At 48.5% G+C, this 22,386-nt stretch overlaps 5 protein-coding genes across 8 annotated transcripts; 2 read left to right on the top strand and 3 right to left on the bottom strand.

Annotated features, from left to right (window-relative positions):
- Positions 1 to 1,315: 1,315 nt before the first annotated feature.
- Positions 1,316 to 2,731, bottom strand: PV06_11438. Of its 3 annotated transcripts, XM_016413109.1 has the most exons (3): positions 2,553 to 2,731; positions 2,419 to 2,507; positions 1,316 to 2,369 (listed from the first exon to the last, which is right to left on the bottom strand). In XM_016413109.1, exons 1-3 carry the CDS (start codon positions 2,655 to 2,657, stop codon positions 1,610 to 1,612), a joined length of 954 nt encoding a protein of 317 aa, XP_016256506.1. In that variant the 5' UTR covers positions 2,658 to 2,731; the 3' UTR covers positions 1,316 to 1,609. The 3 variants fall into 3 exon arrangements, with proteins under 3 accessions (XP_016256506.1, XP_016256508.1, XP_016256507.1); XM_016413111.1 differs by having other exon boundaries at positions 2,419 to 2,731; XM_016413110.1 differs by having other exon boundaries at positions 1,316 to 2,507.
- A 6,093-nt stretch (positions 2,732 to 8,824) lies between these two features.
- PV06_11437 lies at positions 8,825 to 10,465 on the bottom strand. 2 transcript variants are annotated; one of them, XM_016413108.1, is made up of 5 exons: positions 10,087 to 10,465; positions 9,934 to 10,032; positions 9,655 to 9,880; positions 9,472 to 9,593; positions 8,825 to 9,411 (listed from the first exon to the last, which is right to left on the bottom strand). In XM_016413108.1, exons 4-5 carry the CDS (start codon positions 9,565 to 9,567, stop codon positions 9,169 to 9,171), a joined length of 339 nt encoding a protein of 112 aa, XP_016256505.1. In that variant the 5' UTR covers positions 9,568 to 9,593; positions 9,655 to 9,880; positions 9,934 to 10,032; positions 10,087 to 10,465; the 3' UTR covers positions 8,825 to 9,168. The 2 variants fall into 2 exon arrangements, with proteins under 2 accessions (XP_016256505.1, XP_016256504.1); XM_016413107.1 differs by having other exon boundaries at positions 9,655 to 9,759; positions 9,815 to 10,465.
- A 1,150-nt stretch (positions 10,466 to 11,615) lies between these two features.
- PV06_11436 (uncharacterized protein) lies at positions 11,616 to 12,860 on the top strand (the record flags this gene model as incomplete). Its single annotated transcript, XM_016413106.1, has 4 exons — positions 11,616 to 11,748; positions 11,858 to 12,277; positions 12,337 to 12,351; positions 12,418 to 12,860. 4 exons carry the CDS (start codon positions 11,616 to 11,618, stop codon positions 12,858 to 12,860), a joined length of 1,011 nt encoding a protein of 336 aa, XP_016256503.1.
- Positions 12,861 to 14,013: 1,153 nt separating this feature from the next.
- On the top strand, positions 14,014 to 14,952 carry PV06_11435 (phosphatidylserine decarboxylase; the record flags this gene model as incomplete). The annotated part of the gene is made up of 1 exon (XM_016413105.1): positions 14,014 to 14,952. The coding sequence occupies one exon, from the start codon at positions 14,014 to 14,016 to the stop codon at positions 14,950 to 14,952; it is 939 nt and encodes a 312-aa protein (XP_016256502.1).
- A 2,349-nt stretch (positions 14,953 to 17,301) lies between these two features.
- On the bottom strand, positions 17,302 to 17,924 carry PV06_11434 (uncharacterized protein; the record flags this gene model as incomplete). The annotated part of the gene is made up of 3 exons (XM_016413104.1): positions 17,302 to 17,650; positions 17,737 to 17,837; positions 17,889 to 17,924. The coding sequence occupies 3 exons, from the start codon at positions 17,922 to 17,924 to the stop codon at positions 17,302 to 17,304; spliced, it is 486 nt and encodes a 161-aa protein (XP_016256501.1).
- Between the last annotated feature and the right edge of the window lie 4,462 nt (positions 17,925 to 22,386).

Genomic DNA, 22,386 nt, shown 5'->3' with positions numbered 1-22,386 from the left:
CCACTCCCTGCGCCATTATCGAGGGCAATAAATGGAAGACTTTCCTCACCTCAGACGACCATCGTGAACCCCCATACCTGAATCACTAAAGATAATAAGAGCAACAACGTGTTATTTTTAGACGTCGCAGTCGCCGATCGCCGAGTGTATCTTTTGAGTCGCTCTTCTGTATCTAACCGAAATGGCTTTGCACTATGTCCTCACCTCTTCCTCTGAGCACTAGAGCTTTCAACGTGGAAATCTCCTTCCCTCCTGGCGCGAATTGCATCCCGCAAGCAGAAATTACGACCGACTATCGACAGCGGTTACCGGATTACACATTTTGAGGGATGATTTGGAGTATGGCACACTTAGTCTCAAGCGCCGAAAGACAATGGTTCGATAACAACATGGGCCATTTACGCTGATTTGTCCAGAGCAGACAAGCTCCAGGACCCGTCTAAAAGTGTCTGTTTGCGGAGCGATATACACATCGTCTTCGACGCGAAGTCCTTTGCTAACAACGCACGATACCGCTTGGTTGTACGCCGATTCCCACCCGAAGACATCACGCTCCCAGATGGCAGGCTGATCCCATTCACAAAACTATAGAGCACAACGGGTCGGAGACCGAGACCTTGATATCGTTGACACTGCCTCGCCCAAGAAAAGCGATAAGCCTCCGGACGATTCGGCGTCATCATGGCTCGATTTTGCAGAGGCAGCAGAATGGGCTTTTGCGAATGGAGAACTCCACAGACAGACATACGCTGGCAGTGGAACGATACTAGCTGAAAAGAAAAAACGCTGTCACTGCCATTTATTTCGGACATCTAAAGTGGTTGAAGCTGTTGCCGATTCAACAGCACAGGAGCAGACGATAAGTTTATCGATGCGGTATTTATTGTTGCTGGAGTTGGGCTTGCAAATGAAGAGTATCGACCTTCCATCTGCTTTCCGGAGCTCTTCTACTTCGATCCGGCCAGCTTATTAGCAATGTGACGTAAAGGCGCGGTAGAATTTGGATTGGGCAGCTTCAGCGACCAGAGAAGTCCATTGCTTTATACTAATGAACAGGGGAAGCCTATGGCCGGAGGTTGGATTTGACGATTATAAGTTCAAGCGGAATTTGGAATCGCACTACCGCCTTGATTGCTGGGCACGTCATCAAAACCCAAGATTGTGCGACGCAGTGTTACTTGGTGTGTGGACGCGCTGTTGGCCAAATTTAGATGTCGGATAATTCGATCATAGGCATATAATTGCGGCTAGACTAATGGCCACGTCAGGACAAACAGACGCTCGGAAAAGAATTATTGAGAATGATTGGGCATACTTTGTAGTCAACGAAGGCGTCTTCGCATGAGTGCGCGACGAGTCGATTGTCTCGAGTCCGCTCATCTTGTTAGTCATTCATAGAATGCTCCCTGCGAAACTCACGTCCGACGGGTGATCTATATAATCGAGAGCTCGAGACCCTACATGATCTCGGCTGAGTCGAAATATAGAAGGGTTCTGCTCGTTTAATTCTGACATCATCTAATTGGGTCGTTTTGTTGTCGGTAGAAAGTTTGAAAGTAACTTTGAAATCATTCGTATCGAACGCTTCTGCGTCCCACCTAGCTCCTCTTTAACTCGCTGGTCCGACAGGGACCACTGACTGAAAAGCTGCAGCTAATGACCCAGGCCATGGGGCTAAATAACTATCACGCATGATTCCTCCCGGTGCCGGATAGTTTGTGAAAGCCCCTCTCTCCATTTGCTCGACTTGACCTGTATCACAATACTTCATCTCGGGGACAAGATCGGCTGATCTTAACCCGGTGGTAACTGTGTATGACCCCGTATACTGTGACGCATTCCTGTCCGCAAACGTGACGCTATCACTAGAGTGACCAGAGTTTTCAGATTGCGCCGTATAAAGCTGAGTATTAAGGTCCTGAATCGACGCCTGAGTTAAAGTGCCCACGCCTGGCGGGTAAGTGTTCGTCTCCATATTGAAATTGTCTTCGCAAGGGAATAGTGACCGATTGGAAGGACCACAGGCAGGATTTCGTTCAGGTATGGACGGAGAAACGCCAGACGAGGAGAGTGAGACTGTGATTGGATTGTTTTGAGTGAGGTCCCTTTCAGAAGGAGATGCTCGCAATTGGTCGCACAGGTTGTCTGAATTCGCAGTATCCATATCATTTGCTTGTCGCTTAGTTGTACATGTGTGTTGACCAATTTTAAGTGACGGTTCCACAAGACCGAGTCCTTTAAGGATCTCGTCTGTGGTAACGACGCCAGCCGGTTCATCTGGAACCTTTCCTGGAAACCCGGATTTCTGCCGGCACGCCCAGTATAGCCGTTGGAGTGCTTCATCCATCACTTCTCGCATTTGAGAATAACTAGCTAAATGTTGGCAGTCAATAGTTGGGCAGATTTTGGCTTACTGACTAGCTTCTAGCTTCTATTTTCCTTCTGATGGAGTAAGTGCAAGGACTGTCACTTGTCTTACAAGTTTCGCACTTTGGACTGCCGTCGCACTGTTCGAATTAGAAGCCTACCAGAAAAAGCTAGAACAGGACAACCTTGGCCTTCTTGAGTCTGCATCTGTCGCATGCACGACGTGTCCGACAAGTTCGTTCACCACCATCTTTGCCGCTGGTGCGCATCTTTGACCTTGACGTTGGCATAACTTACAGTATATCGGCGGTTAGTCACTGAGGAAATTATAACGACGTCTATTGATGGAATAGGGAAGTCCGCTATGAGTTTGGGACAAGATGTGACGTAACAGGACGGGCCCAGTTTCAGTCCCTGGACGTCTGACATCATAGGCAGGTGTGGGCCTTGCTGATCCTCAATTGAACCAGAGTGCGCACCATTTCCGACTTTGGTTGGACGAAATAGGAAGGCATTGCGTCCAATATGCCCGGTGGTTGTTTTTGCACAAAGCAAAGGACAACTACCACGAGAACTTATGTGTCTGTCCTGAAGATAGTCCCGATCAGACTTAGGAGTGTAGTGATGAAGCCTGGCATTCAGACTCACCCAGGTCATTCTCAAAGATTATTGTCAAGTTACCAATTCCCTCTTCTCGACCTCTCTTGTCGGCTGTGCTTCTGTCGACCAAGCTAAACGATTTTGGAGGTCAGTGGTAAAGGTAGAGTTGGCGTACTTCCTAGATTCTTGGTACAGGCCCGAAGCACTCCTCAACTAAAGGGTCGCAAATTGTGAGACTTGTTAAGAGAGATATTTGACGCTGAAGAAAGCTGTTTACTAGCTTCACTATGTGGACATTCGACTGGTCAGAAGCGTCTACCAGACATACTGTACGATAGAGCGGGTGACGCAGAGGGAGACGCAAAGTGACGTCATGGCGCGAGTAAGCGCGATGGCATACTCCCATGCTGTGCGCCCTCAAAGCTCGACGCACTCGAGGTAGCACGATCCAACACGACCGTCCCAGGAGGCAGACTTGCACTCTTAGAGCTCACGATACTATCAGTACGTCGCCTTTTACTACGTATTTCCTACGAAGTTCGTCGAAGTTGATCACAATCGAGTAGCCTTTTCTAGGGTCTACTGGACTTTCTCTTGACGCAAATACTACCGCGCCACCTTCGGAAATGACATCCAGACAGAATGGTAACAACCACCCGCAAGTGTCTGGCGTAGTAAGTAATCTTCCGGAAATCAAGATATCCCATAAGCATGACAAGGGCATCTCCAGTGCCAGGAATCCTGTTCACTGCCAACTCACCCAACGACGACGCGCAGAGGATCTGCCCGACGGTACACAGTGCCGGGGCTATCTGAAAGAACTTCTTGAAATCCAATCACTTCTGGATTCAATTCTAACGGTCATTCGCTATGGAAGCCAGGAAGAAACAGGTGGATTACTGGGTTGTATCCGAAGTGGAGCTTCATTGCCTCAAATATGCTATCACCTCCAGTCTCTGGGTAGATTTACACAAGCTACCCGGACAACATTTCAAACAGGCGAAGTCATTGAGGACACAGTTAACCAAGGGGATGACCGGTGACTAGTTTTTTGAGAAGCTTGGCAACGGACAACGACCGTGGTGTACAGGGAGAGAAACGGTATCCGAAATGCATGAATTTTCGGCGTCTAGCCTATGTTCCTTGTGTTGTGCGCTTCAAGAATCCTGAATGCATCTTACCTGCTGCAATAGGTGCGTCTAAAGTTATTGACCAAGACTGGCCATACAGAGTCAAGGATCACCTTGGTATATCTACATGATGCATCCGTTCAATCATGCCTCAATTTCACGCCGGGAAGTCTCTCCATCCAGTCGACAAATTTGTACTCCAGCTGTCTCTTCAGTAGTCCTCCTCTGTCCATCGGTTTGTTACATTCACCTGTGCCAGTTCATAGGCTTCGGATCGTCAACTGATTCACGTTACGAGGGCCAACTGGCCATTTGTTCCTCGTGTTGGAGATAATTGTACGTTCGCTTCGTGCTTCGTGGTTTCCGAATCCATGCTAGGTGTTAGGGCCTTCGCCGTTCCTGAACACTTGACGACCTCCATTGCGGTTAGATGGGAGTCGCCATCTCAAACCCACACTCCTAGTTGTTGCCATCGGCTTTTGATGGTTTGTCGGATCCTTATGTGGGCCCGCTTCAAGACGCCCAGTCGAGTCCACGATAGAGCCCAATATTATTTTCGTCCAGTATACTATGTGCTTCAATGATCCACTCCTTCTCTTGACTGACTCCCCCGTTGTATCGATCGCGCGGGAATAGTCTTGGAAACATGCTTCCGATTACGTTGATCTCATGATCACTCAACGGCTTGATATCAAGATTGACATTGCTCTCGGGCTGAAAAATGTATCAGCAGTTCGTTCTTTCGTAGTACTGCGTGATGAATAAAGAAGTGGAGGTCCATCTTGTGCGAGACGCCGCTCTTGGTATTCCGGGAATGGCGGGTCATCCTCCATCCGCGTGATGTTGTCCAGACTTGAGGAGCTGGAAGTGGCTCTCGTTGACGATGCGCGAGTTAGTCGGGCGGCTCCTTGGCACCCACGGGGTCTCTTTAAAGGCCTTTTTTGAATTCCTCCACCACCCGAGGCACAAGCGACTTATCAACGGTAGTTGTGTTAGTGAAAAAAAAGTCCGGCGACATCCAACAATTCGGAGGAAGGTAGGGCCCAGCCAGCGCCGAGAATAGTGGACAATTTCGCATCAGAACGGGCAGTATATTGCTCTGGTACGACTCATGTTCACGTTGGAAGGGTAGGGGGCTCATTTTTGCAAGCTCTTGCACGTTACTGACGTTTGTCACCGAAAGTAACCGATAAGGTAGCCGATATGGAAAGAAAATGTCCTGCAGAACAGTGGAGGTTGAGATCGTCTCGGCCCCTTAGCAAGGGTCGTGCGGATTGCGGGATTCACCTCCGGTCGACCGCATGCGTCCAAACAGAGACCTGCGCAAGCTGCGTGACGCCACCATGCCACGACTTATCGCCAACACAACGACATTGGTGATGATATCGGAATAAGGGTGTGTGAAACTATCACTTCTGCATACTATACCCTGGTTTCTTCGTCTGTAGATCCTCTGATTGGCGCCTCAAGGCGACTCGGGACAACATAATTCCTGCCTCTAACGCCGTCCACACGCCTTGCAGGAGGTGACGCCATGAGCGGCCACCCACTACACGATGTATTCATCCGATGCGCCCAATGGTGCGACTGTGGAGCACTTCGAACATGGCCAAGCAGTCTTTCCTTTCAAACCCCACGGCTACGTTTGGAGCGCACACGGTCTCATCGCACGTGATATTAGTGACAATTTTCGATGGCATATCTTTTCCGGCTTCCGCGAGCAAAACCCTACTCTGTCGTGTATTTCAACTTAACAGCTCCCCAAAACTATGGAACGAAAACCTAATTATTCTTCGTCAGCTCCCACGAAATCAGCTCACGAGGATTTCCGTGCACGATATGGACCTAGTAAGGCGAAGGCGGAGCTCAAACGGGTGACGGGCGTGGACTTGCCAGCAGAGATCGACTTTCATACGTATAAAGCGTCAAAAGATGGCGAGTCAATTGCAAGGACCAGATCAAACAAGGTGGGAGATAGGCATTGCCACCTAGAGGTTGTGCCACCATGGGTATCAGAACATCGGAATGAGACAAACCCCATCATTAGATCGACAGTCCAATTGGAAGTGGGTCAGCTTGGTCAGGGCTATGGAAAGATCGTTTGAGGAAGTCCAAACCAAAAATCAATCTGCTGCTCAGGCCAGGTCTGCCATCTGTCGCCTTCAAATGTCGATTATTGAGTCTCTCTTCTGTGTCATCGGAGATTGCTTGCTTAGCGAAACAACTATAGTATCCGCCACCTCTTTCAGCAGCTCAACAAGCATGATCCCGGATGCTTTATTCCTGACTTCATTGTCGCAGTCCGAATGTGAAGGTACGAAGGTTCGTTAGTCTTACATTTACGTAGATACTGCAGGGGTAAGATTGCGCCATGGTCAGCTTAAAACTACTTGGCGATTGGGCTGGGCACTCGTTCGCAGGAGGCTCGGTATGCCTACATGCAGATCACGATATCGTAAGGCGATCTGGGTTAATCTATTCCAGGAGCTGGTAGTCACGATCGGTTAGCCTATCTCCTTCCTCTTTGCCTGAGATTGGGCTATGGAGTATTCGTTGAGTAAGTTGCTACATTGCATGTGTTGATGGCAAAGTGGCTGAATGATCCGAGCGACAAAACCCTACCCTGGAAAGTGGCAGGTGGGCTTGACGTCTGTAGGTGTAGCACAAACAGCTGTAACAGCTGTCAAGCCGTCGACACTCACATCACCCTATTCGACTTCTCTGGGGAAGATTGTCTCCACAAGACGCAAGACGCATGGTGCAAAGCTTACCCAGTGGCATCGATATAAAAAGGAAAGAGAAAGAAAATGAAAGGGTGCAGATTCTGGTGACACTGCTCCAGAGTGTCAGCGCGAAAGAAATGATCCGCACATGCGCATGACTGACGGTTTCTACGGAGCACGGATCTTCTACGCCTGCTTTCAACTAATAACAGATTTGCGTGCTTTCACTGAGCATGCTCGCACAGGTCCGTACTGCTTCTATCTTTGGGGCATAATGGTGGGCGACGACAGCAATCACTGGTAGGGGAGCGTTTCGCTCAGCACCACCTGAACAGAGTTCTCAGATGCGGGTAATGTATGCTTCCTACGTTTCTTCATACGTTTCATCGCATTCCGAAGGCTTAGGCTAATATCGCAAGCTTGTGGATCGACTCCAATGTCTCGAGGTCATCTTCCCCTAATACTCTCTTGCGTAATTCCACGACCTTTTGCATGAGTGACAACGCTTCACTATACCGTTTGCTCTCGCTGTATTCGACTGCTAGCTCGTACATCGACTCCATTGTCTCCGAATCATCTTCTCCAAGCATTTGTCTTCGGATTTTCACCACCTCATCCATGAGCCGTAGCGCCTCTCCACGTCGCCCACTCCTCCTGTAGAGCATCGCAAGTTCGTGCATGGATTCCAGCGTCTCACGATGGCTACCTCCAAGGATCCATCTGCGCTGTCTCACCACATGCTCCATGAGATACAGTGCCTCCTCACATCGCCCAGCATCGTTGTAATCAATCGCCAGCTCATGCATCGATGTCAATGTAACAGGATGGTTGTATCCGAATTTCATTTGGTGCGCTTCCAACAGCTTTTCCATCAGCCTAACGGCTTCTGTATGTCGACCAATGTCGTTGTACTCAATCGCCAATTCGTGTATCGATCTCAGTGTGGCGGGACAGCCAAGGGTGAGCTTCTTTTCGGCCATCTCCCTGAATTGCTTCGAGAATGAGACTAAGTCAATGCTGAACCTTGCGTCTAGTAGGGAGATCACAGATGAAGCCGTATGTATTATAACGATATTGCAGGTATCAATCACGATATGTGTCGTGCTGTGGCCAGCCAGGAATGATCCTATGAAATAGCTGAGACAGTCTGTGAGAGAGTCCCTTTATACGAGTGGACATCACGAATGCGACGGAGAATACGAAAGGGGCTTGGACGCACAGGAAGGATCTTCGTCACGTAAGCGGTTTCATTTATGTCAAGCCTGCAGTTTAAGCGATTCAGGCATTACTGGATGGCCTCGGGCTCGTCGTTGCGCTACTGATGACAACTCCATAACTTTTGCAACTTATCACCAGTCCTATATCTTTAAAGCGAACCAAGCGTAGAGTCTCGCCGAACAGATATTGTTAACTGACTCAATTTCTCGGCCAAGTTGCATTTATTCCGGTGTCTGCGGCTTCATGGTTGATTCTTTCCTCCCGGACGCGGCGAAGCTTTAGTCCGAATCAGCAGATGAGAGGTGAGAGCTAAAGGATGAAGGGGCTCAGCAGCAGACTAAAGAATCTGTGCCCGTTCGTTGGGCATTGATTGAATCGCAGATCAGGGTCTGAGCCTTCAATTCCTTGAAGTCTTTTGCAGCAGTCTAGGTGGGGAAGTTAGCCTTTCTGAGCGCCCACCTCACTGGGTTTAGGTGGTGGTGATAGGCGCGGTGAAAGTCTCCGGTGGAAATCCCATCCGTCATCAATTCAGTCAGTAACCACATTCAGAGGATCCGCATGACAGCGCACAATTCCGTCGTTATCTGGAAGAACTTCATGAAAGTCTTATCACCTCTTGATTGTACACCGACGGCCATTTGCTATGGAAGTTGGGAAGAAGTAGATGGATTGCGGGATTGTATCCGAAATGGAGCTTCATTGTCCCAAATACGCTATCACCTGCGGTCTCTGGGTAGATTGACACAAGCTACATGCCCAACCACGGTCGAAGCCACAGAGGATACGGTTGACAAAGAGAATGACCAGTGACTAGACCATTTGAGAAATCTTGCATCCCATCACATTGGCACCCGCTCCCTGTTCAGGATGGGTAATGCGCAATACCACACTCTTTGGAATATCTCAAAGACCGAGTCTGCGTTGCTGCACGCACTGTAATGAAAGTATCACAATGCTCAAAAAATCCCGTGCGCGAGTTCCCAGATTGGCAAGTTATCGTAGACCCGTGAAATGTAAACGACAATGGGAACCGATCCAAATATGGTATTTCACTGGTACTCCATGCCTTTCAAATCCAAGGGGCTACCAACGTCAATCTAGGAACTAGGCCACGGCAACAACAAAGTAGACTATTCCCCGTGGCAGAATGCATCCTGCGAGAGGTCCTGCCATCCATCACCTTTAATGCCCGATAGCGTTAGTTCCTGCAAGTATCTGGCAAGGTTATCAGCATGATGCCCCGCCAACGGCAGCGCTGCCCCCAAGTGCCGCGGTTGTGCTCGCCGTAGGCCTTCTCCACCTCGTCTTCGTTCATCAGCTCGATATTTGCGCGCCGTGAAGTCAGCACAGTATTCGTCTGTGACGTTGCCGTACTGCGTTACACTCATGTTAGCCCACCACTGTAGCGGTTAAAGAGAATCTGCACTGCTTGCCGTTGCGCGCCTTCGGCCATCCCGGAGCTCTTCGCGGACGGCTTCAATCGTGGGAATCTGGTCCGAAGGCCATGCCTTATCTGTCTCCTCGTCCATCTCTTTGAATTGGCGAAAAAATATATCTGGGCCACAAGACCTCGTGTAAGCTAAAAAGTTCGATAGTAGCGCTGTAGGGAGACGAACGAATGAAGGCTGAGCAGCGGCACAAGCTCTGGCAGGTTTGGATCTGTAATACGCAGCTTAAAATCCCGCCTGCGGTCGTGAGTCAAGTAGGCGAAGGTTGCCACTCTGTTCAGTGCCTCAGTTCCCGCAGAATGAGTACCAGCGTATTCTAGGGACTCACAGCTGCATACTGTTGATCGTATAGTTTGTAGGAGGTAGTGTCGTATGTTGCTCCTCGGATCGTGCTCTAGGAAAACTGTAGATTAGATTAATCATTCTTGCCTGGTGAAGATGCCTCACCATTCTCTGATTCGTTCGCTACTCATAGGAACATCCTTCCGTGGTAGATAGCTCCATCCGCTGCATATTTGGTTGCGAAACATATTTCGTTTTCACGACCTGCAGGTGGATTCAACGGTCACTTGCTGTCTTTTGTTGAGGCGGTATACTCACTAATATTTTATTCTTTGATACAATGTTGCCGGTTGATGTATTGTATGTCCAGGCGACGGGCTTAGTTCCGCTTCGTTCTAACGTCAAATAAATTCTCCTCTTGATATTATTAAGGCAAACTCACCGCCCCATCCTCAAAATGCCCAGAATGAAATTTGATTTTGCGTGAGAAGAAACGCTCCTCGCAATCCATTGAGACCGATACTGGAGCGCCCTTTCTACCCCAGGTGAGATAATCCGGCCGAATCCAAGGGCTAAGTACCCGGTCGCGAGGTATGTCGACGTGATTCAGCCGCCATGGTTCGAACATCTCTGTTTCTGCAACGGTTGAAGTCTTTGCGCAATATATGTCCAGTACTTCGCGAAAGCACAATTAAGGAAATAGATCGTAAGAGTTATGGCCCGCTGAACAGAACACTGTCCATGGCCTGGATAAGTACGATATAGGACACATGACGTAAGGTAGTCAGGCCCCCATCCCCCGACATTTTGCAGATCACGATGGTGCCTCTCGAAAGCTATCGGCACAGTACTTGCCCGCAGTTTGGGCGACCAGCCTTCCTCATTGGCCGTTAAGGGGCAGGTGCCTGCTTGATTATTTCGTGACGGGAGCCACTGGCATTATATGTCTGCCATACCAATGCCTATCTCTCCTCGATTGACGGTCTCTGTCTAAAGTCACATCTTGGGGCGCTGTGCAAGCCCGTCATTTCTTGGCGCCATATTTAATAAGATCGCCGGGCTCTCTCAACTTTCTCTAATGCCATATATCTGCCTTGCCCATGCTGCCAATTCACGAAGATGGGGTCTTCACTCAGACGCTGTGGACGTAATGCAATCAACGCAACGCCCTTCAGTTCGCCTCAGCAGTCCATGTCTCCCATCTCTGCCAGCCGTGCGTCAGGCCTGGACGATGCACTTATACGCATCGTCCATTATCACCTCAACATATCGCCCTCACCGCCTTCGCCACATTCTACGTTGCCTCTTTTCTCCTTTCGATCGCTCTCCTCCCTTCGAGCCACATGCCTCGCCGGAAGAAGCTGACTATGGCCAAACTACGATCTGAAGTTTCATACTCGAGTCACGCTTCAAGCAACGTCTGCACACGAGAATTCCTCGAGCAGAAATACTAGGAATACGATAAAGCCTCGTTGTACACAGAAAATACCATTTTACCATGTTTAACGCATTCAGCGTCTCTTTGAGGACTACGTGCCATGACCTGATGAGGCTGAACCGCTGTGAACTCTGCACGAGCTACTGTGGCATGGTCCATCTTGATTCCAAAGGCAACCCTTGCGAATGAACCACGGCTCGGATGCAGAGCTTCCTGCATTGGTCGTTCCAGACCTAGACCATCAAGAAAACTAGCACGATGACGATGTACGGGCGTCAGTTGAGCCAGCTATACGTCATGTGGACGCAGCGTCGGATGGATCCGGCCGCGATGAGGTAGATCTTCGTGTTATGTATTACAGTCCCAAGACGTCAGCTGAGAATCAATCGCTGAAGCTACACTACACTTTATGGAAGGGCCGCTGACAGAAGAGTATGGCTCAGACAATATCGAAGTCGAGAAGCCCCTCTTCGAGGCGGATGATTTCGTCGAGCTTATCGGCTACCACTGGGCTTCGGATATCAAGTGTTTCCTAATGAACGGTAACACCTCCGGCTCGCGGCGATTCTGTTGCTGGCAGCTTTCATCGGGTCTCGACCTTAAGCCTTGTTGGACTTGACTTATCGGGATCTGAATCTTTATGTCGAGTAGAACCCCGAGACTGGTGCCGATATGCTTCGGCTGGGGGTGAAATTAATAAAGACGTCGTCGGGTCAAAAGCGGAAATGACCGTAAGGATCTCTTCCGCCGAGGAGTTTATAAGGCTAACGCGGCTACAAAGGAAAAAGTATACCTTCAATTTGGACGACAACCCAATCTTCTGCCCCATCACCCACATTGCCAGCTTGGCTTTCGACGACTCAGCGTTCGGGCTACTCGGTCTTAAGTCACCCGACATTCTGTTCCGTCTACGGGCGCGGCGAGAAAAGGGATGTCAGCCGATTCCGTGGAGAAAAGATATGCTTGACGTGCCCATCTTTCGCCTTCCCGTCGCCACTCAGGAAGGTGTCAAGACATCGCCAGATAAAGCTCTGACCTACAACGTCTATCAGGCCTGGGTCAAGCGTCTGGGTGAGGCGTTGGGTTACCTACAGACACTGACGACCTATATTGTCTTCGCCAAGCCCTAGGCAACGCCATCAATGGTAGGTGACCTCTTCCGATGGTTCTGTTGAGAAGAGTTCATCCTGCTGACACATACACTCGCTCAGATGATCCCAAATCTAACGCGGCCGTCCGTAACCTTGCCCTGGGTCATGTTGGATCTTCCACGATCTTCGAACGGAATTACCTATCTCGTATGATTCGTTACAGTACGCAGGACGCGTTCTGGAATCGGGACGGTAATCCGCAGGCGGCCAAATCGGCCAGCCGCATCGGACGTCTTCGCGATCCGAACCGGCCGAGGAAGCTGACTGACGAACAGAGTCAGCGGGTTCGACAGTTACCATCTGTCCGCCGGCTTCTGGAATCGCGAGATCGGGTTCGCAGCCTTATCCTTCGGGAGTTCGGAGTGCTTCGAATGGCGGTTGGAGAAGCAATTCATGGGGAGTATAAGAAGTTGGACCGAATGGTTAACAGCACGATTCGAGCTGAGGAGCGAGCTCTATTGAAGTTGCAGCCAGCGAGAGTACGACGAAACGGCTCCTGTTGAGGCGATCCAGCGGCAGATCAGAGGAATTTCAGCTGAGGGGCAAGACCTGACTCCAGAGTCGGACTCACCACAGATTAAGATTCCCGAACGACGGCAGATTGCGGAAGCGGCTATGAGCGACCCTGCGGTATTCACCGGTCCTAAGGCTCTATCCCGACACATAAAATGTTCCTTAACGATGATTGCACTGTGTAAACGACGGGAGAGACGATCGACAAGAGAAACATCTTCAGCTACAAAAACAGGATTTCCGGCTAGCGTACTTCATACTCATGTCCTGCCGTCTTCTTCATCAGCCTTCAAGAGTATATCCCCGGTGACATGTGAGACACATCAATGTCTCTTCTGCCTGTGCAGTGATTTATCCCAAGAAGATCGGGAGAAACTCTATGCTGGTAAGCACTCCCTCCAGAGACATGCCGAACGCTGTCGCCTACGACACTTTCGAGAGAAGGATCAAATTCCTTGCCCAGACAATGTGGCTTGCCGTGGAATGATTTTCGAAGGAAAATCACATTTCAAGAATCATGCCGCTTTGGTACACCTTTTCGTCTTATGAGCTACATTGGCCACGACCGACGATGCTATTATATACTGCCCGAGAGTCTGATCATGCCCATAGGAGCCTCCCTATCCGTCCGGGACATGAGATCATATCAAACAAGGAAGGATCGCAGTTCTGTCGTTCAAGCAAGGCCCTTTACGAGATCCGCTTAACCATTCATCACACTCAAATTCCGGGGGAGGACGGACACCATCGTCGTTCTGTAAGTACTAAAAGATCGGAACCATACAAGCGCATTCGGGCCTTACCGGCGTAGAAAGAAGCCAAGCCGGTTGTCGGAAGTACATTTGGTTGTATGACCGGACGGACTCTGCCGAAAACTTCTGCTTGTTGTATCTGGCCGACAGGGACATGAATGATGAATCGTATGAGAGGATTGGGTTAAAGGAAACAAAGGCGAAAATTGGTGAGCGAAGCGAGATGGTCTTATGATCTCATCGCTCCGGCGACCATATGACGTAACCAGCAGTCTACCTAAGCTGAATTCCATGAGCCGAATTCTCAACCTCGCGAATTCAAAGATACGTTCTTAAGCAGGAAAACCCAAGTTTAAGTCTGGGTTTCTCACAACAGCAGCAGTATCGGAAGATGGGTGCTATCGTCAGCTACGTTCATGACCTCCTGGACAGCGCCCTCGCCACCGTCAAGCTAGTCCAAAATCGTGAGGTCGGCTGGAAGACCATCAATCGTAAGACTGGCTGCTATGTGCGCGAACAACAACCCATCTACAGGAAAGTCAAGCTATGGCTCTTGTTCAGTCGGCCCATGGAATGGTTCGACCGAACGTGGTTGCTGAGGTATTGGATGCACGAGAAGACCATAAGATCTGGCAAGAAAGAAGGTACTCCGGCCTCTGCCAAGCAGATAGCGTCCTTCGTCGACTTCTATCACATCAACATGGAACATTTCACTCCCACAGACATCCACGCGTACCGCACTTTTGAAGATTTCTTCGTGCGGCGACACAACCCAGGCGCCCGTCCAATCTTCCAACAGAATGACCCCTCTCTCGCCGTCGTTGTCGCGGACAGTCGGCTTGTAGTCTACCCTTGCGTCTCCGAGACTAAACGGCTATGGATAAAAGGTCGAAACTTCACCATCGGTAATTTGATCCAAGACGTTGCCGCCGCCAAAATATGGGACCACGGCGCGATCGCGTCCTTCAGACTCAGTCCGCAAGACTATCATCGGTATCACTCTCCAGTCGAGGGCACTGTGGAATGGTACACGCAAATTCCTGGAGCGTATTACCAAGTCGACCCGCTCTGCTTGCGATCCGACATCGACGTCTTGACGGTAAACGGTCGCTGCGCAATCTGCATCAACAGCCCGTCGTTTGGACGTGTGCTCTTTGTCGCAATCGGTGCCACAGACGTGGGAACCGTGGAAATTAACCAAAAGTGTAGGGCTAAGGGCTCACACCTGGAGAAAGGCGAGGAACTAGGTTCGTTCCAATTTGGAGGGAGTAGCATAATCGTCGCGTTCGAGAAGGGGAGGATACGTTTGACGAAGATTTACTCAGTGTGAGCAGGCGTCTGGTGATGATGGATGTGGAAGTAGGGATGAGTCTGGGACGGGCGACCCAGAATGTGTGAGTTTTGTTCAGAACTACCGAGGCAGAATTGACGAGAAGATATTGTTCTACTTCTCCTGCCATCATGGTTCAGTATTGTCACTGCTTCGAGTTGCATTAGCATACGCTTTTTCGTTAGGCGGCTTTGATGTTCCAGTAGTCTTCTTTGAAGCCCTGTATACATATGGTCCTCAAACAGTGTAAATCACTTCTCTGCAATACCAAGTAACTGTACGTTCTGCACTGACATGCGTGGGATGCTTGTAATCGTCGCTTTGGGCTCCGAAAATTCCTCGAGCAACAAGCTGATTCCGCATTCCACAATCTATTGATTCTTTCTATCGTCGGATCGAAATGCGGGTGTGTGAAGATTTGTGATCAAAGCAATCGGTTCTGAAGAGCATCTGGCCCCACGACAACTTATTTCCCTTCAAAGGGATGTTCGGTCTTCGTCAGTAGTGAAGCCTATATATTGTGGATAGAATGATACAATCCTGAGGTCAGGCTTGTTGAAGTCGCATTTATGCCTACTTAGTAATAAAAAGTTGGTTCTGAGGCTCATTCCTTGTGAAATATGGTGGGTTTCGTCTAGGCAGATAGGATGAGCATCACTCTTCTGGTTTGTACTTGAAACGCAACAGCGCGACAGTCTGGTATTCTGGAACATCTGTGGATCGACTCCTCCAGGTATTTTCCTGCATCATTGGAAAGGGTGATCACTGAGTTAGGTTCAGCTCCTTGCCCGAACTCTTGGCACTGTCCGGAAATATTATCCGCACAAAGGTACCGTCTTGCATATACTTCAATACAGTAACATAAACTTAGAAATATCAGGATCTCATAACTATGCAGTCTCATTGATGGAAATAATTGTCAGAACAGGGAGCAAAGCGAAGGAGGAAAGAATCTCTGTTCGACCTTTATGGGGTCTGGGGCATGCCCTAGCAATATATTCTATTGGTGGCTGGGAATGCCCTTGAGGAGGGCCTTGAGGACTTGAGAATGAATGACCTAGTTTGACAATAGCTAACTCAAAGGAATATGCACCAGGTTCGGAGGGCTGGTGAGGGTAGGGAGCGCCATCGAAGGCGCTAGCCCCAATCTGGCTGATGCAATGAACCCTTCTGAACTTTCTTAATCACCAGTAGAGCTCCGAAATGAATACGAATAATGTGAATATTCATGAATAAATACGAATATGAATAAGTCTTGGCGAATAAATGTGAATATGAATATGGTCCGTATTCATATTCGTAATTGTTGAAGATCCCGGTGGCTGAAACGGTGTGCCAAGGATGGGGAACTTGTGTATATAAGAGAGTCATCCCGCCTGAAAAGGATAATCTTTACAACCAACAATACTATCACTTGCTTCAACACCCATATTCGCATGAATAAATATTCACTTTATTCGTATTCGCAAAGACGAATATGAATATAAGCTATATTCGTATTCATTTATTCATTTCGGAGCTCTACCAATGCCTACTACGGGTTGAGCCCAAACACCTCCATATTCAATAACAACTGCACATGGTCTTGAGGCTGTATGAAACCGCCCATGACTCTATACACCGAGTATAGCTACCTCTCCGTCGCGTCGCCGTGTATGATTATACCCGGAATGATAGTATGGTAAGGCCCCTTCCCACCCTAATGTAACAAGCCAGGTCGTGACCATCCCGTGACAACCCAAAGGGGAAGGTTGGCCGAGGAAGACGCAGCCTTGGGAACGCGAGGCTGAGTCATGTGCCTGATCAGTCCGATCTCGACTAAGCAATACTGAGAACACTGAGCACTCACGGCTATATATACAGGCCATTTTATAGTCGTCCTCTATACTTAAGTTCGTTCACGATCGTACCTATATAGTTTAGATATTGATTAGCTTCGCTCTAGTATATCGACTCGCTCTATACTCGTGCTCTTATTACTATATGTTACGTTTCGCTCCACCTAGGGTGTCACTGCACGTAGGGTTTCTTGGCAAGTGGGAAGTATAGGAGGGACGAAGTCTCGAAGAGCGTATAGTATATTGAGCGTACTGATATACTAGAAGCGAAGTGACCACAACCAAAACGTATGGGTATGATCGTGAACGAAGTTGACTACGTGGTAAAGCTATGTAATGACCGTGTATATATAGTCTTCTCTGGATGTGTTGTGGTGGTGTGTTGTTGATGTGGTTCCCACACCCCCATCTCGCCACAACACCATATCACTCTGCTTCCTTTTATGGAAGTCACGTGTCAGCCTTGCGTAAGGCAAGGCTGGCTCGGCTGTCCTTCCGTATATGTCCGTCGTCACGGGTTCGTATGCGGCCTGCGCTTAGGCCGACTTGTAACAGTCCAGAAGGGAGGCAGAACAATGATCTTGGCGCCCTGAGAGACGAGTTCTCTGAACGCGTCCGGAAAGGCCAGATCCCAGCAGATCAGCAAGCCTACTTTGCCGAGCGGCGTGTTGAACGCAACATGCGCGTCATGCTTAGAGCCACTGGTAAAAGGTCTCTCAGGATGCCAGGGATTCTTCTTCGCATATCTACCCGCGATTTGGCCGCTTTTATCAATAAAATAGGTGACATCCATGAGGATCCATTTCTGTGCGTCTTGGTGTTGGTGCTTTTCAAGGAAAGAGCCCGGGACAAGACAAATGCTACATTCTCTCGCGAGCTCACAGTACTCGTCCAAATACTTTTTCCAACCTGCAAAAAAAGGGTCGGGGCTCCTCGGGCTACGCACGCCCAAATGGAATCAGTAAGAACAGCAAGGTCTGACTCGTCAGTAGCTGCTTGTCGAATGAAAGCCACAGCCTGGGCATAATTATGCTCAATCTGACCCGGCTAACAGAGTCAGTAAGGTAGACTATCTTTCTTGAGACATCGAAAAGTTACCTGAGGATGCAACTGGATGAGGGCGACCTTGTACATTTTCGACCGATGTCAGCTACCGGAGGGATGATCAATCGTGAGCACTGGAGATATGGTCACCTGGAAGGAGCCCTTTAAGCCGATTGTAGAAGTATTTAAACTGCCGCAATTTGTCCTTCTTGGGGGTACAGGGGCGGGGTATGTAAGCAAACCAGCGTTTTTGACTTACGAACACCTGTATATTAAGAGTTTCTTGCAACGAGGAGAACTGGGCTCTTGGGTATTCTATCATCGAGAACATCTGTCCAACAGGATCAACACTACCGACATTGCGAGCACCTTAGCTTCCTCATAGCCTACAGTTAAGCCATATAGTGGTGGTCCGCCCGGAGAAATCCACAGAGCGATATTACATCCGGCTCCAGCTACAACGCAAACACCAGGTCTTGCTTGGAGAAAAACACGAGGCTGGTCTGGGGAGCTCATGAACGGCCGGAGGATTTGTGGATCCCTCGAAGGTGAGAGCTTTTTGATAGGGCCAATTTGCGGCTTCGGTACCGCGGGTGGCAAGTAGAGCCCCCGCACAGGGGAAGAACGACTTATCCTCCCTTGATTTTGATTTTGTTTCAAGAACTCAATTTGTATGGCACGTTCAGGTCTGCCGAATCTTGGTCCCGGACGAAGATGCCGTCGTGATTAGCAGACATCTTGCGTCAATATCTGTCACACGGCGTTATCAATAAGGCAATGATAGCTGGGGGTCCAATATGATGTATTGACGAGTCCGACCTCGATCATTAGGAGGCCGTTCCCTATCTATTTATATAGTAAAAAGGAGTGCAAATTTTTCTCTGGTTGAGACTGTTCTCGTTGCCGCATCAACCGTCACAGAGGGTCTAGTTGACGATCCATGAGAGTCGCCTTAAGAACGAGCGCTCTTCCAGGTAGACTATGAGGGTGAAAACGAGCGACCGAGACTAGTACAGAGTCTCAAGTTGTAAAGGCAGGTATCGGCGGGTTCCGCCGTAGAGCATCATCCGTGGCCGTCCAACACCATGGAAGCCAAGTTTGAAGTGAGAGATTGGTGGCGGCAAAGTATCCAAGATGAGAAATCTAGGACCCCGTTTCCACTAGCCAATTCCTGGTATATAGGAGCAAACATACCTGGTGAATTCAGGGAGCAACTTGTATATATCAGTGGGGTGGACGTGTATGTCCAAGCTTGTCGAGCAGTACTGGGAAAGTGGAATGGCTTTGAAGTCACACATGAGGTGTAGCTTAGACCGTGCTATATATCCAACAGAAGTATTTCTGTATACCTCGTAGACAATGTTCAGAGCAAGAGACAAATCACTGAAAGATGGAGAAAGAGGATCTATGTTACGAACCAAGGCCGTTTTAAGGACGCGGCTGCCGACGACCAGACGAAGCAAGGCAGGTAAGCCGGAAAGAGCAGGGCAGTATCACGTAACACCTTGAAGGAGGCTCTGCTGGCTCTGTGTGCTGTGTGGGCAGAGCCAACAGAGCAACGGAGCAGACAGAGCTCGACGGTCATTGGATGACGAAGTCTATACAGTCACGCTCCTTCTCCCATGGTAGATAAGACTTTCGTGGTCAACCTAAGTCTATAGTCGGACCGTATGGTTCTCAGTGTTAAGACTGCTATAACACCACTGTACCCCAGCTAAGAAACCTACGTGGATGTTGTGTGTACGCCTCAGAGCGTCGGTCTGATTTATAACAAGAGCCATGCAGGATGAGGAGGGCTGACCGACTCTTCTCTGTGAGGCTTACTAGAAGTTGGGAGTTAGAAGAGCCGTGCAGGACGGATGTGACAGGATGAAGGACTGACCATACCTACCGAGGAAACTGAGAGAGTCGTGCAGAGCGTCCAGGACAGAATGAAGGACGGTCCCTGCATGGCCATACCTACAGAAGCAACTGAGAGAGTCCATATGACGGCTGCGACAGGGGAAGGGCTATGCCTCCGTGGCCATAATCATAGAGGAAATCGGGAGAGCTGTGCAGGAAAGTCATTACAAATGAAGGGCTTACAATACCTATAGAGGAAACTGAGAGAGTTCACACGACAAGGTCGAACAAATGCTGTGCGATTCTCGCTCCACAGCGCGTACCGTGACAAGAATGAAAGGCTTGACATTCCTCTGCAAGCCTTGCTCATAGAGGCAACTGAGATAGTCCGTGTGACACGACCGTGACATGAAGGTCTGGATGATTCGAATTGCAGCAACTACCTCCCTAGGAAAGGAAATGTTGAAGATTTGATCCAGATACCTTCGGATGTGGGAGATGACAAGGAGGAGGATTAGTCATTTCTTGGTCATCATTGTAAATACGTTCCAGCCTGCGGAATATCCCTCTGAGAGCGTGTATATATATGTGCAGCATGGGAGCCATGTTTGTGAAGATGTGTATAACGAATTAATGGAAATCATCTCGAGCCTGAGCATAATCTCATATCCTCAACATAACCCTTAAAACCTAAACGTATATGGCAAAGAATCATTGGTCTATTGTATAACCGGTGTAATAAACTGAGAATGCTCCGTTCTCTAAATTATGTACTAAGATCTTATTAGCGTATCTCTCTAGTAAGAACAGCGCTTCGCTGGACGAATCACCCAAGTTATCACAGTTTTATTCTTTACAGGGTCTAAAGCATAGACATGCGAGTCCAGCCTAATACATGCTATATCTATAACTCCTCTTCTGTCCGCCTTCACTTTATCCGCGGTTACGCTCGAGAAATGGTGCGGCAGAATTAGGCTCTTATTAGCGTTGAAGAGAATGAATTTATCTACATTTCGTGCGACAAACCTAGATTTAATACGGAAGAAGCATTGCTTCAGCATTGTTGAAATGCATAATGTCATTAAAGCGAATAGTGCAAAAGGTGTTAATGGCTATTTACTTCTGTAAAGGCCTACGAGCAACATATTCGGGATTCGCAGAATCATTAGGTCTGTTTAAGATGCAGTGTTAACGAACCTGAAGAAAGCGATCTCCGAGTTCACATGGGAACTAAACACTCGTTCTGTTACGATTATTAGGAGAACTATGGTAATCTAGGGAAGCATCGTGTTTAGCGGCATAATCGATGCTTAATGTGTAACACAGAATTTGAGAATGAAAATAAAGTGTTAATGATAGGTTAGAAGAAAGGTATTCCGGAAAATTTACTAATACTTATAAAGCACGCGAAGTCCCATAATCCTCGTCTAAAGAAGTGCTATGGCTATGACCGCAAATTTAAAAGCCTCTCCGGAATCCTTATCCACCTTGAGTCGACGAGCTATGATTCAGGAGTTAGCAAAGTCAATATTAATTGATGGGCTTTTAACTGCGATCGAAGCTATCTCTATACTAATGACTGGAAAGAAGAGCTAAGATACCGGTGTCCTAGCTATGAGGATAGGTTTCTAAAAGTTAGTGGATTGCTTCAATATATTGAGACTACAGCATGTTCTGCAATGTACAGTGAGGAGGTACATTAAGTAGCGGGTTCAGAATACATTGGGATAATAAAGTGAAAGTGTGTGGTCATGAGTTTTCTTCGCGCAAACATTATGATACTATATGCTTAGTACTGTTGAATTTTCGACCAGTTCAGCCTTTCCACGTTAGAGGATACAATTGTTTGTCCTCGATAAGAAAGGGCAACTTCAGATGTACTGTTCAGTCCTAATTCGCTCTCTAGAAGAAAGCATTACTACCCTCTTTTTAATGTCCATGTGCTTGCCGGACCTCTTACACCTCTTGTTCTGCCCATAGTATTCACATAAGAGCGGATAACACAGGAAATCCTTACAGTGTATCTCAATATAATCAGGGTCCCAAATGTTGTCCTTAGAATATGAGTATGTGCGCAGCGTCATCCGGCGGCCCATGCATGCAACCCCATATACCAGGAATTACAATCTGTTCGTCCGGCGTGCTTCAGGTGAAACTGCTTTCTTTTGCTCGCGCTTGTTTGGAAAGACTAGACATCATTGTCTTGGTTCTGGTTTGAGCGTTGGCGGCGAGGACTCTAATAATTTTTTGTAGTGTAGACCAGGCAGATGTGAGCTTGCTATTTTTAGTCTTCAATTGGCCTGGACCTAAACATTGGTCTAGACCATTTTAATAAAACTGGACTAGACCATTCAATTGGACTAGGCCAATCTTTGAGACTAGGGTCCTGGAAACAGAGAGGTCCTGAACCGTCATGGGCGCTAGGTACGCTATTCCAGGCTCGGGTTTGTCTGGGGCTCCTTGTCCTGGGACAGAGTAAGCTCCAGGACGCACTGCCCAGGCTTCGCACAAGTCATAGGACATGCACGGCGACAGGACCCCAGTCCCCTCTACCCTCTCCTATGACTTCTGTCCCATGGAATAACCACTCCTGTGACTATGGAAGCCCTGGCCGAAGTAGTAGTAGTAGTAGTAGTAGTAGTAGTAGTAGTAGTAGTAGTAGTAGTAGTAGTAGTAGTAGTAGTAGTAGTAGTAGTAGTAGTAGTAGTAG

This window comes from Exophiala oligosperma (assembly GCF_000835515.1).
Source record: "Exophiala oligosperma strain CBS 72588 unplaced genomic scaffold supercont1.32, whole genome shotgun sequence".
Classification (NCBI taxonomy): Eukaryota; Fungi; Ascomycota; class Eurotiomycetes; order Chaetothyriales; family Herpotrichiellaceae; genus Exophiala; species Exophiala oligosperma.
The sequence above is the reverse complement of the archived record's forward strand: the minus strand, read 5'-3'. Positions and strand labels throughout refer to the sequence as shown.

Excerpts from the sequence above, each read along its gene's own strand:
- PV06_11438 (XM_016413109.1), bottom strand. The coding sequence starts at position 2,657 with ATGCCAACGTCAAGGTCAAAGATGCGCACCAGCGGCAAAGATGGTGGT. Across the intron at positions 2,508-2,552 it reads GCAGACTCAAGAAGGCCAAG|TGCGACGGCAGTCCAAAGTG; the intron begins GTTGTCCTGTTC and ends TAATTCGAACAG. Across the intron at positions 2,370-2,418 it reads AAAATAGAAGCTAGAAGCTA|TTATTCTCAAATGCGAGAAG; the intron begins GTCAGTAAGCCA and ends ACATTTAGCTAG.
- PV06_11437 (XM_016413107.1), bottom strand. The coding sequence starts at position 9,567 with ATGGACGAGGAGACAGATAAGGCATGGCCTTCGGACCAGATTCCCACG. Across the intron at positions 9,412-9,471 it reads ATGGCCGAAGGCGCGCAACG|TACGGCAACGTCACAGACGA; the intron begins GCAAGCAGTGCA and ends AGTGTAACGCAG.